General features: G+C 54.0%; 1 protein-coding gene across 2 annotated transcripts in view; it reads right to left on the bottom strand.

Annotated features, from left to right (window-relative positions):
- Window positions 1–15,447, bottom strand: part of PPP2R5C (protein phosphatase 2 regulatory subunit B'gamma) — a 153,273-nt gene extending 137,826 nt beyond the window's left edge. For both annotated transcript variants that reach the window (XM_066278078.1, XM_066278077.1), the window contains exons 1-2: window positions 15,257–15,447; window positions 14,381–14,446 (exon numbers count right to left, since the gene is read on the bottom strand). In XM_066278078.1, coding sequence (XP_066134175.1) covers window positions 14,381–14,446; window positions 15,257–15,283 — 93 coding nt within the window. In that variant the 5' untranslated portion in view covers window positions 15,284–15,447. The remainder of the gene's footprint in view (window positions 1–14,380; window positions 14,447–15,256) is intronic.
- Window positions 15,448–15,868: the final 421 nt, after the last annotated feature.

The raw sequence follows: 15,868 nt of genomic DNA on the forward strand, positions 1-15,868 counted from the left end.
AGCACTTTCGCGGGAACCAGCCCTGCCAGCACCGTCGCTGTGGCCCCATGCCAGAGTTCTGACTCTGGGGCTGGAAGGTGGAGAGGGCCACGAGGTTTGTGGTCATTTGTACAGCAGCAACAGGACACCGACATAGCCGAGTCCCTCACAAAGGACAGGTCTCCCCTAGCTCACGGCTCAGCTGCAGGAAGCAGGAAAGGTGCAGGAGGGCACGGTTCCCACGAGCCCAGGAAAGGCTCTTCAAGCTTCCCTCCCCCGCATTCACCTCCCGCTCCAGACCCAGTGCTCCACTGAGGACCAGGTCGCAGCAGCTGCCTGCATGGTGAGGAGCAGCACACAGGCCAGCGGAGGGCATGCGTGGCACAGCGGGGTCCCCTGTCACCGACCAGGTCAGCCTAAGCAGGCCAGCTGGTATGGGGAGCCCTACAGAGGCCAGCTGTACTCTGCCTGGCAGTGACCACCGATGGATGCACCGGTGAGCACAGACCAGAGGTTTCCAACTGCTGGCCAGCCGGCGCCGGCCCACCAGAAATTCTGTGCCGGTCTGAGAAAGAGTCAGCCACCCTGATGGTGGTGAAGACTGGCACCAGTCCACGGACCAGCGGATGAAAACCACTGGCGCAGATCACCTGGGTCCTCTGTGCAGCGAAGGTGCTCGCTCTCCCCGCCCGGAAGTCTGCCCAGAGAAGCGGGGTTTGTCCCCGTGCACTTGAGAGCCAGCCAAACCTGTCCTAGAAACACAAACCCACAGCCCCTCGATCACACGGGGCCAAGGCGAGCACACCTACTGACTTGGACCCTGCTTATTTTCTCTTATCTAGAGAGAAGTTTTTGCTAAGAAGTGTTGCTTTACTTTTTACCAGGTGCTTAAGAACACCTCAAACGTCAGAGTGTTGAGGGCAGATGAACAGGGAGCGAGGCCCTGGGCTCCCTTCCCCCATCTGTAGCTTCTTCCTCAAAGCGGCCTCCCCTCAGCTCCATCCTGACATTTGTCATCTTCCACCGGACCATGAGAGCCTGGGTCTTTCCTACTGAAAACCCCCACCCCTCCTCCCCTCCTCCCTGGGGTTCCCGTGGTCCACGGCCCAGCCCGCCTCTCTTCAGATGTCCCCGGGAATCCTAGCATCTTCTCCAGTCACCAACAGCTCCTCCCGGGAGACGTTCTGTTTTCAAATGTCACACACACACACACACACACACACACACCAGACGGAAGTTTATCTGTGCTTTTCATTTCCTGTGATGCTGGATGCAGCGCTCCCCACGTAACCACCTGCTGCCCCCCAGGTTAAAGAACCTGACCCTCCTCCCCCGGGGAAACCTGCAGCCACGTGAGAGGGTCCGAGTGGGGCGACGACACAGACACGGCTTCCCCTGGGCAAGGCCCCGGCCTCCGCGTGCGTGTGCACAGGAGGGAGACGGAGCAGGCTCCCCTGGGCGCCTAGACCCGTGAGGACCGCAAAGGGACACTGGACGGAGCAGGGAATCTGGGCGAAAGCCGAGAGGCTGGCTGACGGTGGAAACGCAGGATGAAGACGAGGAGGGACCAGGGGGGCCTCCTGGACCGAACCCCCGGCTGACACAGGGACGGCGATGGTGGGCCAGGTCGCTGAGACAGGACAGAAACGTGGGAGCAGTAAGCTCAGTGGTGAGCGTGCTGAGTCTGAGGTGCCCCCAGCACCCACAGGGCATCCTGAATGAGCAGCTCACGTGGCCTCGGCCTGTCCCCCACACTCCTCCACTGCCCCTACACAAGCACAGCCGCCACTCCCCTCTGCTCTTGGTGACTGTCTGTCCCACCGCCTCCGGAGACAGTAAGACTGACCTGTGCTTGTGTCCCTTTATCACCTCAGGTCCCAGGGTCGGACAGGGGGTGGCCACACAGCTGGCACTCGGGAGACCCTCCTCTGAGCCGAGGTGTCAGTCTGGAGCCAGCGATCCACCTGGTTACTGCAGTCAGGGAAGGAAGGAGACCGCTGCCCAGCGTGACTGGCGGGGAGGGCTGAAGGGGCTGTGACACGGGGCTGTGGAGACCCATCAGCGAGGCGAAGGGGAGAAGCTGCTCAGGAAAGAAGGCGGCCGACCCCACCAGATGCCCGAGGCCCACGGTCTGTGGGACTCGGTGTGGCGGAAGTGGTGGGGGCGGCTGGGAGAGCAGAAGCCGGAGCGGGGAGACCCAGAAGGTCCGTCACACTTGTGAAGATGGGGGCAGGAGTGAGCAGCAGGCGGGCACCAGGGGAGAGCAGGGGCCAGGGGTCTCTGCACATTTGGGAGGGCAGGGCTCCGAGCGTGCCGCACGGTGACCCGGGAGCTATACAGACAGTCAAGGAGCACGCAGAGCGACGTGCAACATCACCAGCCGTTAGGGAAACGGAAACGGAACCCACGGTGACACACCGCTTCACATCCACTTCACACCCACTGGGGCGGCTCTCACTAAGAGAAAATGCAAAACAAGGGGCAGGGGGGCTGTGGAGAAACTGGGACCCTGTGCCTGCTGTTGGGATGAAGGCTGGCATGGCTGGTGCGGAAGCAGCACTGTCTCAGGAGATTTACCACGGAATTGCCACGTGACCCAGCAACCCCACTCCTCGGGATCTATTCTTAAAAGAACCAAAAAGAGGCATTAAAAAAACTCGTCCACTGGCTAATACCCATAGTGGCACGACTCAAAACACCCAAGTATGAAAACAACTCCAATGCCATGAACTGATGAAACAAATGCATTACATCCAAACAGTGGGCACTACTCAGCCATCAAGAGGGACAGAGCGCTCACACAGGCTGCGACCTGGGGGACCCTCGCGGCAGGGTGCCCAGTGAGGAGGCCGGGCACAGAGGCCCCGCGCTGTGCGACTCCACTGACGTGAAATGCCCAGCACGAGCAGCTCCACAGAGGGACTGCTTGATGGGGAGGGGCTCCCTTCTGGGGCGAGGACGAGGCTCTGGAACTAGACAATGGTGATGGTCACACAACACTGCGAACATACTAGATGCCATGAACAGCAAATTTTGTGTTGCGTGCGTTCTGCTGCATATAAGTGTTTCATCTGCCCCCTTCCAGCTTGCTCAGGGAAACCCCGCTGCCCACCCTGCACTGTGCCACGCAGAGTCAGGGGCTTCTTCCTTCTGTGGCCCCGTGACCTCCTGACACGGCCTGCAGCTCCTCCTCCCACACCCGGGTGGGGGGTTCTCTCTGACAGCGACGGGCAGCTCAACGAGGAACCCCAGCGTCGAGGCTGGGACCAGGCACACAGCGAGGGAGGTACCAGGGGACGACGAAGGAGTCAACGCCCTGATGGCTGGCCCACTATTCCCAGCAGGTGCCACCCTCTGTCCCCTTCATTCTTTGGGGCAGATGTGACCAGCGGGCGTCCCAGGTGCCAGTGGGCACGCCTGCTCTGAGGGCCACCTGTGCCTGGCCGGAAGGAGGCATGCGCGTTGGCGGGACACCGAATGGTGAACAAAAGTTGGGCCGTCCTGGATTAGCTGTTTACTCACAGCATCAACCCTGGATCACCTGTCCTGACCTTACAAGAAATCTGTGCAGAGAAGTACGACAGTATGTATTTGCTTCTTGACTTGGGTAAAATCTAATTGGACTCCGCTCCCCCTTTCTGTCACTCCTGGAATGGAGGGTGTGGGCTGTTTGTTGCCACCTGCTCGCTCAGAGGAGAGACGGGTGCCCAGGACCCACTGCAGCCTGTTTCTGGCTCAGTGACGGGGAATTATTTATCAAAGTCAGTATTCTGTATCAAGCCCCAATCAAAATGGCTGACTTTTCCCGTCACTGGGAGTCAGAATCCCCAGGGTTTCTGGGCCCGCACGCGGCCCCCACCTCATTCAGAGGCACCTGCATTTTCTCAGTGGGATGTGGGGGCTTCAGGATGATGTGAAAACACCGACTGAGACTCAAAATGAAACTACGCCAGCAAAGTGGGCGCTGTGCCCTTCCATGGGGGGGAGGGCTGTCAATGTGGGGCCATGGCGTCCCAGCTGAGGGGGAACGGAAGGAGCCAGCCCCAGGCGCCCAGCCAGGGTGGTGGAGCTGCAGCCCGGGCCTGGCCTACGGCACAGCGCCTGGTCTGCAGGGCGGCACCAAGGCCGAAGACACCAGCTGGCTCAGGGGTGCCAGGCCCCCTCCCCAGTGCTCCCAGGGCAGCCAGCACACACGGCTACACCGCTGGAGGCAGAGGGAACGAGACCTGAAAGAGAGCCTGTCCTTCGCCCTCAGGGGAAGGTGACCCGCTGCAATGTCAAACGTGAGACGCATCAGGCCTGCACATCCCTTGCCTGGTGGTCACCCACTACCCCCAACCTCCAGTGGAGCCAGGCAACAGCCCCCATGAAAAATATGAGTGTCTGGTAGATTCTCTGTACTTTTGAGACATTTTATTCAAATGACAAAGTAGGCAACTGGATCTGTGACAAGGCCTCATTCCAAGATGCTTTTTGTGTAAGGGATCACTAGCAGCGTCTCTTCCCTTCCGTTCAAACACGGCAAGTCTGAACATTCACAATGAGATACGAGACGTGTCTGTTCAATCGGGCAGGGCAAGCCAGTGGTCTCGCAAGAGCTTCTAGATGGTGAATGGAGTGAAGAACAGACAAAGCAAAGGAACACTGGCACAGGCACAGCCAGGGCTGGGTCCGGAGAGCAGCCCGCACAGACCCGCAGGACAGCGCCAGCGCCCAGCGCCGCCAGTTTTCCCAAGTACTGATCCTGACGTGGACTCCACGAGGCCAGAGCTCACGGGTCGTACCTGGTCTCCTGCTGTCCTGTGAATAAAGTCGTACTGGCACAGCCACGTGGCTTTGTTTATAAATATACTATCTATGGTTGTTTACTTGCTGCAACAGCTGCGCTGAGTAGTCACAACTGAGATTATATGGCCCTTCAAGCCCAAAATATTCATTACCTGGCCCTTTACAGAAAAAGTTTCCTGAGCCCTACAATAGGCCAGCCATCTCTGACTGAGAGGCAAAAAGAAGGGGAGGGCAGAAGAGATTTCCCCATCAAGATTGAGCACACACTCACACCGATCAGCAGGCCTCGTGAGCCCCCATTCCAAGTGATAATAAAGGAACAGGAAAGTTAAAGCCTCTAGTCACAGAAGATGTGCCTGGCAGGCCACTGGTGCATCCAAGGACAAGAGCATTCAACAGAAGTCTGCGGAACAGAAAGCAGGTGGAGAGAGGTGGGTGCAGCTGAGGGAGAAGGCAGATGACCTGCCCCCGAGTCCCTGGCAGGCTCAGGGCTCCCAGTTTCTGAGGGAACCCAGGGCAGGAGGAAGACATGGACCAGAGGGGAGGAGCTTAACTTTGGTCTGAGCACTGACCTATCCATAGCCACTGACCACGTGCACAACTCGGTGACCCAGGTGTTCACGAAGGGAGGAGAGGAATTCTGCAAAGAAACACGACTGGGAAGAACTAAGGCTGCTAGTGCTGGAGCTGGCCCCTCCGAGCCAAGCTCTGCATGCTGGCCGTTAGGAATCAAAAGCCACAAGAGCCAGCTCTCAGTTCAGGCCTGTAAAGCAAGCGGTCAGCTGACAAGCCACCCAAGTCCAGACCCACAGCCAGCTGTCCAGGGCCTCTTCTTTGCATGTGCGGGCAAGGACGCTGGGCATCCGAGAAGGCCTTGACTTCTAGCGGTCTTGTTGCTTCAGTCCTTGCCTTTCTCTTCCCTAATTTCACTCACTTCCTTCTCCTTTGTCAATGTGCCTTCTTTTCCTTTAAGTTTACTCTTTTTTCTTCTTTCTTTTTATTAAGTGAGAGGCAGCAAGGCAGACAGACAAACTCCCGCATGCGCCACGACCAGGATCCACCTGGCAAGCCCCCTATGGGGAAATGCTCTGCCCATCTGGGGCCACTGCTCCATTGCTCGGGCAACCATGCTATTTTTTAGTGCCTGAGGCAGGGCCATGGAGGCATCCTCAGCGCTCAGGGCCAACTTGCTCGAACCATTCAAGCCATGGCTGTGGGAGCAGAAGAGAGAGAAACAAAGAGAGAGAAAGGGGTGGGAAGGGTGGAGAAGCAGACGGTCGCTTCTCCTGTGTGTTCTGACTGGAAATCAAACCCAGGACATCCACATGTGGGACTGACGCTCTACTGCTGAGCCAACCAGCCAGGGCCATAAGTTTACTCTTAAATTCGTTATTTCATATTAAAAGTGATAGCTAACAAAGGTTAGTGTACTCACACTGGAAATATTTTAGAAAACACTGTTAGGGTGTATGGCAGCTGTCCGACAGAACTTCCTGGGCAGCAGGAAGTGTTCTTACTTGCCGTCCGACAACATAGCCATTAGCCACATTTGGTTCCCAGGCACGTGAAACGTGGCTATTGTGACCAAGGAACTGAATTTCTAAATTTAATTTAATTTTCATTAATTTAAATAGACACATGTGGCCAGAGGCTAACATCTTAGACAGTGCAGGTCTAACATAGCAGAGCTACCAGGTACTTGGACCATCTCAATGTGTAAACATAGGATGAGGTCCGAGCAGCATCCCTTTAGAGCCATAATAAACCTCATCTTAAAAAAAACAACAACAAAAAACTTACGATAAAGGAAGCCTGACCTGTGCTGGTGCAGTGGATAAAGCATTGACCTGAAACGCTGAGGTTGCTGGTTCAAAACCCTAGGTGTGCCCAGTCAAGGCACATATAAGAAGCAACTACTATGAGCTGACGCTTCCTGCTCTCCCTAACCCTCCCTTCTCTCTGAAAAATCAATTAAAAAAAAAAAAAAAAAGAAGAAAAGAAAGCCTGACCAGTGATGGCACAGTGGATAGTGCGTTGACCTGGGACGCTGAGGACCCAGGTTCAAAACCCAAGGTAACAGGCTTGAGCGCAGGCTCACCAGCTTGAGCACAGGGTCGCTGGCTTGAAGCCCAAGGTTGCTGGCTTGGGCAGGGGATCTCTGGCTCAGCTGGAGTCTACCCCCAACAACTCCATCAAGGCACATTTGAGAAGCAATCATTGAACAACTAAAGTGCCGCAACTACAAGCTGGTGTTTCTCATCTCTCTCCCTTCCTGCCTGCTTGTCTCTCTCTCGCTTAAAAGAGAGAGAGAGAGAGAGAGAGAGAGAGAGAGAGACACATAAAGGAAAATCTAATGTCCTCCAACGGATACTGTGTTTGCCTGGAGTTTTACTTCCAGGCTTGTTTTCTGGCTCCCCCAGGTGGTGAAAACAAAGATGGCATGTGTTTGGGTTTGGGAAGCGACACTTCTGCAGAGGCTGCTCTCAAACCTGATCCAGAAGCAAGGAAGTCTTTGCTGAACAAAAACTAAGACAATGACCAGAAAACGCAAGATAATTACCTAAGATGTCGTACCAAACTAGACACCATGGTGCCCTAACCCTGGCAGGTCCCGGTGTTTTAGGAAACCTTGGAGACTTGATAGCTGAAACCATTCAGACGAATTTTCCCTGTGACTTAGGAAAATGTCACCATGACTCATGCTGATGGCAGACTGACTTCTCAGCTCCCCCAGATGTGGGAGGGTGCCTCCGGACCATCACACACTTCCTGACTCTGGGCTCTAACAATGCCAAGTGCAAAGAAGCATCAGATCAAATGCTGTCTGCAAGGATTTAATCTAGTCAGGGAGGCAAATCTCAGGTAAATGAAGGTGTCCCAGGCAGTACAGATGATAATCGGTAGGTAGAGCCCATAACTGCTATTCAAATTTAAAAGATGGAAAAAATATAGCCCAAGATGGAGAGAAAAATCCTCCTTAAATTTCAGTATAAATGAACGTGGAGCTAGAGCTAAAAGGATGAAAGAAAGGATTCAGACAGGCTGTCTGGAGAACAGGAAGAGGATTCACAGCAGTTCTCAAAGTGGGGTACCTCCGGCCCTGTCTGGGTCCTAGAGCTTTTATGACAATCCTAAGACACAGTTTGCGTTTCTCACCATCATTATGTCGTTTTCCACTGGCTACAAGACGTGACTGAAACAGACTGAACCTAGGAGCAGACCCCGGGCCAGCTGTCTTCTTACTAATCCAGACACTAAAGAGACTTGCAAAAACAGAGCAATGCCATTTTCTCGGTGACGTTTGGTAGTTATTTCTCATAAAAATATGCAATTCATGTTGACATGTAATGGATGTTATTATTAATATGTGAACTAATAAATATTAATTTACTGCCTAATAGGAAACCTCTCAGAGAGCTGCTATAACCCACTAAATAAAGCTCTTCGGGGTCCTCACTGACTTTTGAGACTGTAAAGGGTGCTGATATCCCTTCTTCCTGAGCACTGCTGCTCAAAAGGCAGGTCACATTACTGTCACATGTGTACGTGTCAGGTCTGACTCGTAACAAGCGTACTTTGTGGAAAAGTCTCTCTAGAGCGGTGGTCCCAAGAGTGGGCCATTCTGCCTTCCGGGAGGCGTCCTGCAATGTCGGGAGTCATTTTGGTTGTCATATGGGGGGGGGGGACTACTGCATCTACTGAGGAAGCCCAAGGACGGCGGTGAACTTCCTACAGAGCCCAGGACCGCCAGCAGCCCACGGGAAGCACGGGCCCCACGCAGGCAGCCGAGGCTGGGATGCCTGCACCAGCGAGCGGGTCTCACGAAGGCACGCAGGGCCTTCCCGGGGTCCAGCGCGTAAGGAGGACAGGAGTGGGCGCCGGAAAGGGGACCCGGCTCGGAGGGCTCTCTGCTTCCCCACTGTCCCGGGGGCGGTGAGCTCCAGGTTCCCCTCCTGCGAGCTCCAGTGTCTTCCCATCGGACGTCCTCTCCGCAGACCCTCGTCTTTGCTCAGCGGAGAGAGTGAGCCAGGACACGGCAGTTAAAAGTGGGGAGTTCCATGTCCTACATAGTATTTACACAAAAATTTCAAAACAACTTAAAGCACTATTCCTTTGGGTCATCCCGGAGCTTCTCTACAGTCAGGTCAGTCTAGGGTTGCGTGGGAGAGGGGAGAGGGCTGGGAGGACGATGGGAAACGGGCCAGGTGCGGGGGCGGGGGGGGGCAAGCGGAACCCGGATTCGGCACTGAGCCTACAGAGAGTGGCTTTGGTGTTCCGAGGGTGGGGAGTTGGGGACAATCACAGCTGCCTCCCCAGAAAACACACCTGCCATCCAAACAACTTTTCTTGTCCTCTTCCAACTCTGGTCAGAGACAAATGACTAGAATGTCTCCTTGAAAAAAATATTTTTCATAAAAATGTTATTTACATTAACATGTAATGGGACATTATTAATATTAGATGAGTAAATAAATATTACAAAATTTCAATTTTAATTTCTAAGACATGACTCCACCTCCTACAACTACGAGTGGGACCCAAGCAAGGCTGGCTCCCCGTCTCTGGGACACCAGGGGTGGGGGCAGGAGACAGTTCGGGTGGGGGCAGCGGTGGGGGAACGTAAAGGGTCAGGCTGTAAAGAGAAAAGTTATTACCAAAGGTAGGTGTCACAGTGAGCTATGAAGTTGGAGAATGAACTGTTCACCTTTCTCTACAGCAAGAGGTGTGTGGGAGCCAGTGGCGTAGCGCAGTGGTCCCCAACCTTTTTTGGGCCACGGACCAGTTTAATGTCAGAAAATATTTTCACGGACCGGCCTTTAGGGTGGGATGGATAAATGTATCACGTGACCGAGACAAGCGTCAAAAGTGAGTCTTAGACAGATAGAACAGAGGGAATCTGGTCATTTTTAAAAAATAAAACATCGGGCCCTGGCCGGTTGGCTCAGCGGTAGAGCGTCGGCCTAGCGTGCGGAGGACCCGGGTTCGATTCCCGGCCAGGGCACACAGGAGAAGCGCCCATTTGCTTCTCCACCCCTCCGCCGCGCTTTCCTCTCTGTCTCTCTCTTCCCCTCCCGCAGCCAAGGCTCCATTGGAGCAAAGATGGCCCGGGCGCTGGGGATGGCTCTGTGGCCTCTGCCTCAGGCGCTAGAGTGGCTCTGGTCGCAACATGGCGACGCCCAGGATGGGCAGAGCATCGGCCCCTGGTGGGCAGAGCGTCGCCCCTGGTGGGCGTGCCGGGTGGATCCCGGTCGGGCGCATGCAGGAGTCTGTCTGACTGTCTCTCCCTGTTTCCAGCTTCAGAAAAATGAAAAAAAAAAAAAAAAAAAAAAAAAAAAAAAAAAAAAAAAAAAAAAAAAAAAAAAAAAAAAAATAAAACATCGTTCAGACTTAATTATAAATAAAACGGAAATAATGTAAGTTATTTATTCTTTTTCTGCGGACCGGTACCGAATGGCCCACGGACTGGTACCGTCTATGGCCCGGGGGTTGGGGACCACTGCGCAGCGGACATAACTGGCGCTGGGCACAACACTTTATTAGCATCCCCCTCCCCTTCTACTACGCTTTTCTTGTTTGTCTTGGAGACCACTTGGTGCCCCTCTGCGAGCGGGCTAGACGGACCCCTTGCGCCCCCTCGCTATGCTCTGGTGAGAGCTGGCGTAGAGACCTTCATACGGAAACCAGGCTGAGGCAGGGTAAGTCAAACGCGCATCAGAGAATCACACTCAGACAACCTTCAGTGTGCTGAAATCACTTTACAGAGAGCATGAACACTTCTTAAATCGTAACTCTGAACACAGTACACAAATTAAAGAAAACGAAAAACACCACTGCGTGCTTGGATACTCCCAAATGGCCTTAAGGGCTCTGAGCCATTTATTAAGATTCTAAATATGCCTAAGACTGCCTGACCAGGCGGTGGCGCAGTGGATAGAGCGTCGGACTGGGATGCAGAGGACCCAGGTTCGAGACCCCCGAGGTCACCAGCTTGAGCCCAAGGTCGCTGGCTCCATCAAGGGGTTACTCGGTCTGCTGAAGGCCCACGGTCAAGGCACATATGAGAAAGCAATCAATGAACAACTAAGGTGTTGCAACGCGCAATGAAAAACTAATGATTGATGCTTCTCATCTCTCCATTCCTGTCTGTCTGTCCCTGTCTGTCCCTCTCTCTGACTCACTCTGTCTCTGTAAAAAATAAATAAATTAAATATGCCTAAGACATCCCCAGTTATGCTTCCACAGGTGTGAGTTATATACCAAGAACAGCTACTCAACGATGAGTCTCCTCTGTCAACTGACCTCCAGAGCATCCCACTCAAGAGGGCCATGAGCCCATTTGTGACCTCACTCCTTAAAAGGGTGCCACAACATAAACCAGCAGTGGGTACTGGGAAGAAACTGTTATTTCTGGGACACGTGTGGACAAGTAAGTCAAATGTAAACATTCTATGAAAGAGGAAAAAAAGAGAAAAGGAAAATGTACCAATACACGTTATTCATGCAGCAGAAATTTCTAGACAAAGGCAAAAACTGCACAGCAGTGGTTATGACAGGTATTGTTACACTGAAAGGTATATATCCTGCCAGATATATTGTAGGGAAAACTTCTTTCAAGAGGAGTCATGCCTAGTCTGTTTCATTTAGTAAAAAAAAGCCAAATCTGTAACTCACCAGATTCCTTTAGAGATGACCCCAGAGGGTCACAGAAGCCAGGTCACTGAGTACGGCCACCAGGAGTCAGCCTTTCATCGTTCAACTCCCAGGCTGAAAGCTTCCCCCCACTACTCTATCCTTGACTGCAGCACTCCATACCTTTACTAAAAACCCAGGTTAGCAAATGTTCCTTGTTTAAACCAAAAAGCATTCTGCAATGGAAGCCCCGCGGGCTAGATTATAGCTAGCCAGGACTGGAGTGGTAGGACCTTCCCACACTGGAAGCCCCGCGAGGCTGGATTATAGCTAGCCAGGACTGGAGTGTTAGGACCTTCCCACACTGGAAGCCCCGCGAGGCTGGATTATAGCTAGCCAGGACTGGAGTGTTAGGACCTTCCCACACTGGAAGCCCCGCGGGCTAGATTATAGCTAGCCAGGACTGGAGTGTTAGGACCTTCCCACACTGGAAGCCCCGCGAGGCTGGATTATAGCTAGCCAGGACTGGAGTGTTAGGACCTTCCCACACTGGAAGCCCCCGCGGGCTGGATTATAACTAGCCAGGACTGGAGTGTTAGGACCTTCCCACACTGGAAGCCCCGCGGGCTAGATTATAGCTAGCCAGGACTGGAGTGTTAGGACCTTCCCACACTGGAAGCCCCCGCGGGCTAGATTATAGCTAGCCAGGACTGGAGTGTTAGGATCTTCCCACACTGGAAGCCCCCGCGAGGCTGGATTATAGCTAGCCAGGACTGGAGTGTTAGGACCTTCCCACACTGGAAGCTGTGTATTATTAAGTCAACTATTGGCCACATTCTGGGACATGTTCCTTGTGGGGATGATACCCAAACCTGCCCAGTTTGCCCTGGCCAGGCACCTGTTCTGCACATCTCTCATGTTGTGCTGTTGTGCGGCCCCAAATGCGGGGACTGTCCTAACAGGGGAACGGGGGTGCGCTCACAGGTAATCTGAGCAAAGGCTGACTGTGAGGGGATGTGATGTTCAAGAGGCTGGGAAAGCAACACAGGAACAGCCAACCTATTTGAATGATTCAGATGAAAATATTCAAGGTCAGGGTAACACTGAGACAGCAGAGAGGAAGACTGCAGGAACGGCTTAATTCACCTGCCGGGTCAATTGTGTTTGCTAAGTGGGTGGAACTCGACGCGAAGAGGTGAGATGAAGACCGAGGGGAGAAAACAATAAAAAAGTATGGTTCGACTCAAAGTTCAGGTGCACTAAGTGCCTCTATCCGTACTCCTGCAAAATGATTCACACAGCCCTTGGCCAGTGCTGTGCTCAGCAGCCGTGTTACCGCTGGTCTGCTTACGAGGCGGGAGTGAAGGCCCCAACACTTAGAGTAATTTCAAGCTCTGCAGCTCCAGCTCTTAGGCAGTAGAACCAGAGAAAATACAAAAAGACGGCTGGGGCATCACACCAGACACCACAGACTACACCTCGAGAGTCTCCAGCAACTGATAGTCTAGGAACCCAATCCACTCCAAAAACATGCATTTTACATATCGGTGGTTTTGGTATCTTTCAGTTATTGATGGATTTTTCAGGTTCAAGCTTAACATCATCCATCCTTACAGCCAAGCTCTTTCTGCTAAAACAGGAATAAATGAATCATACGCACTGACCCTTGTTTGTGACGAAAACAGCGAGAGGAGCCCGGTTAGGTGAGCAAGAAAAGCTTGGGACCCACTAGGAAGCCTTTGCAGTTTTAATGAAAGATCAACAAACTAATAAAAAGAAAATAAAAAGCATCCACCTTTCCGAGGAGACTAAACTTCATTTAAGTTGATTTAGTCCAAAGACTGAGACGGAAGTAAGCGAGTCAAATGCAAGAACACCACAGTAAAACTTGATTGTCTGCTATTAAGAAAGGGCAGGAAAGGGCTGGCACAAATAACCCCTAACTATTGATGGTTAAGAAACCTTTTGGATTTCTGCTTTTTGCTTAGGGGAGGGCAACAAATTTGCTGAGATAAATCACCTGCTGAATACTGAGAACGCAACCAATGAAAAGGAAAAGTGACCTGGGGTTCAAAAAAGAGGAGGGGCTACTATAGACACTGGCCACACAGAATCGAACTTACTCTAATTTGGCTTACAGGAAGGGGTCTGATACTTGCACATTAATGTCACCTGGGATAAGACCAGAGACCTCCGTGGTCTGGCTTTGGAGAACCAGGACACTACATTAAGCAGCTTCTCTGCTCTGAATGACTCAAAGGGGTCTATTAACTCTGCCTGGCTCCAGACAGCCCCTGGACCCTTCGCCTCAGGTGCTCCAGTTCAACAACTGGTTGCATGGAAGAAAAGGCAAAGACGGGGGGGGGGGGGGGGGGCTCAGCAAATGCTCTCAAAGCACAAGTGTGCCAGGGACGACATCCACCCCACCGGGTAGACACAATCCTCACCGAGCATTCCTGCTGTTCTGCAATGAGCCCAAAGTCAAGCAAAAGAAGTCAGAGTTGGCCAATACAGACAGAAAGAAAACGTGAAAGACGGACGACTGCACAAAAGACCCAAGCCCAGATAAATCAAAACATACCAACACTACTGGGGAAAGGGGCGAAGGGGATCACACGCCCAGGAGCTGGCCCAGGAAGGGCAGGATGAAGAGGAGCATGAACAACTCCCGCTGCACAGAGCCAGCGAAACCAGTCTCTACCCGACAGCGGCTGGATGTGAGGTGGTGGTGATGGTGGGGAGAATGTGAAAATACCAGCAGCACAGGGATGCACAGCTGTCATAAAAACATCCGTATTTGCCCAAAGTAAAATAAGAGGAAGCAAAATAACTAAAATCGAAGGTGATGAAAGACACTAGGGAAAAAAAATCACATATAGGGAAACATGACAAAACCCTAAGTTTTACCAGCCTCCATTCTGCTACCCCGAAGTTCAAAGCGGTTCGTGAAAAAAGCAGAAAGTGAGCATCTGAGGATAGTTACCTCTTGTTCTATTACTTCTTGTCCTTCTTTCGGACCTTTTCCACTTTTTCCTGCTTTGGGTAATTCCTGAGAAACATTAAGCAGAATGAATTAGGCTTCTTAAAGTTTAGACTGCTGAACAACAGATACATCAAAATGCAGTTTTCAAACCGATTTATACAATTTAACTAGGACTTGGAATCGTTTTCATCAGTCCCTTCAAGAAATTCTCCATCCTATTGTTTAGCGTTATAATATTGCGACGCCACCCCCCCCCCCCCCCACACACACACACTCAAATTCAGATTCCCCTTGTTTCACGTATTTGGGGTTGAAAAGTTGAAGCAGAAACAGATAAACCCCCATTCACACAGAGCTGTCCGCAATTCGGAAAGAACCACCTCACATCGCTTCTCCCCTCCCAGCGAAGCCCGGCGAGCGGGGGTTTCTGGGGTGACAGCGAGACGCTCCAGGGCTCCACCTGAAGCAGAAATAGACCGCCTCCCGCCCCGCTGCAAACGCAGCGCACACTCACCGCCATCCCCGCCGCCACCTCGGATAATCACAGTGATTTCAGAGCCCCCGGGCGGCCCTACGGAGAGCAGCCCCCTCTCCATGAGCAGTAAGCGGGGTCCATTCGCTCCCCTTCTCCCCGGCCGGTCGGGGTCCCTCCGAGGCGTCAGGAGCCCCGACCCCGAAGCCCCTGCCCAGGTCGGCGAGGCGGGGGGTCAACCACCTCCGCGGGCGGGCGCACCTGCCCCCAGACGCCCACCGCGCGCGCCGGCCGTCCGGACCCCGCGCCCCGCCGCGCCCCGCTCCCGGGCCGTTCCCTACAGCCCTCCGCGCGGCCCGCGCCCACTCCCGCCGGCCCGTCCCGTTGCCCGGGCCCCGACTCACTTTCTCCTTCTTGTTTTTATTCGGCATGGTTGGTGCGGGCCACCACCGCCGCCGCCCCGCCGCCGGCCCCCCGTAGCAGCAGCAGCAGCAGCGCCTCCGCCCCGGCCGCCGCTACCCCGGGACTCAGCCGTTCGCTTTTCCAGGCTCCCAGAAGCTGCGGCAGCCCCGGCGGCGGCGGCGGCGGCGGCGGCAGCAGCAGCGTTTCTCCGTCCCGCCCCGCCCCGCCCATTCCCCAGCCCGCCCCGCCCCTCCCCTCCTTTCCCCGCCCCTTTCCCAGCCCGCCCCTTCCTTTCCTCAGCCCGTCGCTCCCGCGCCGCCCCAGCGCAGGCCCGCCCCTGCGCCCAGGCGTTCTGCCATTGGCCAAGGTCTCCTCACGTGCGCTAACGCTCTTCCCACATCCCCGCCCCCTGTCCTGGGCCTTGTCCCACTCTTCCTCCGGTCCCGCGCTCCGACTCGAGTCGGGCTCCGGCTGAGTGGTGGCGACGACCCTGATGGCGGCTACGACGACGACGGGGGCCCGGCCGGGAAAGCCGAAATGCGTCAGAAGAAGGGGCGTGGGGCTGCGACTGCGGCGACGGGCCGGTGCCCCCGGTGGAGGTGCGGGACGGAGAG

This window comes from Saccopteryx bilineata, chromosome 4 (assembly GCF_036850765.1).
Source record: "Saccopteryx bilineata isolate mSacBil1 chromosome 4, mSacBil1_pri_phased_curated, whole genome shotgun sequence".
NCBI lineage: Eukaryota > Metazoa > Chordata > Mammalia > Chiroptera > Emballonuridae > Saccopteryx > Saccopteryx bilineata.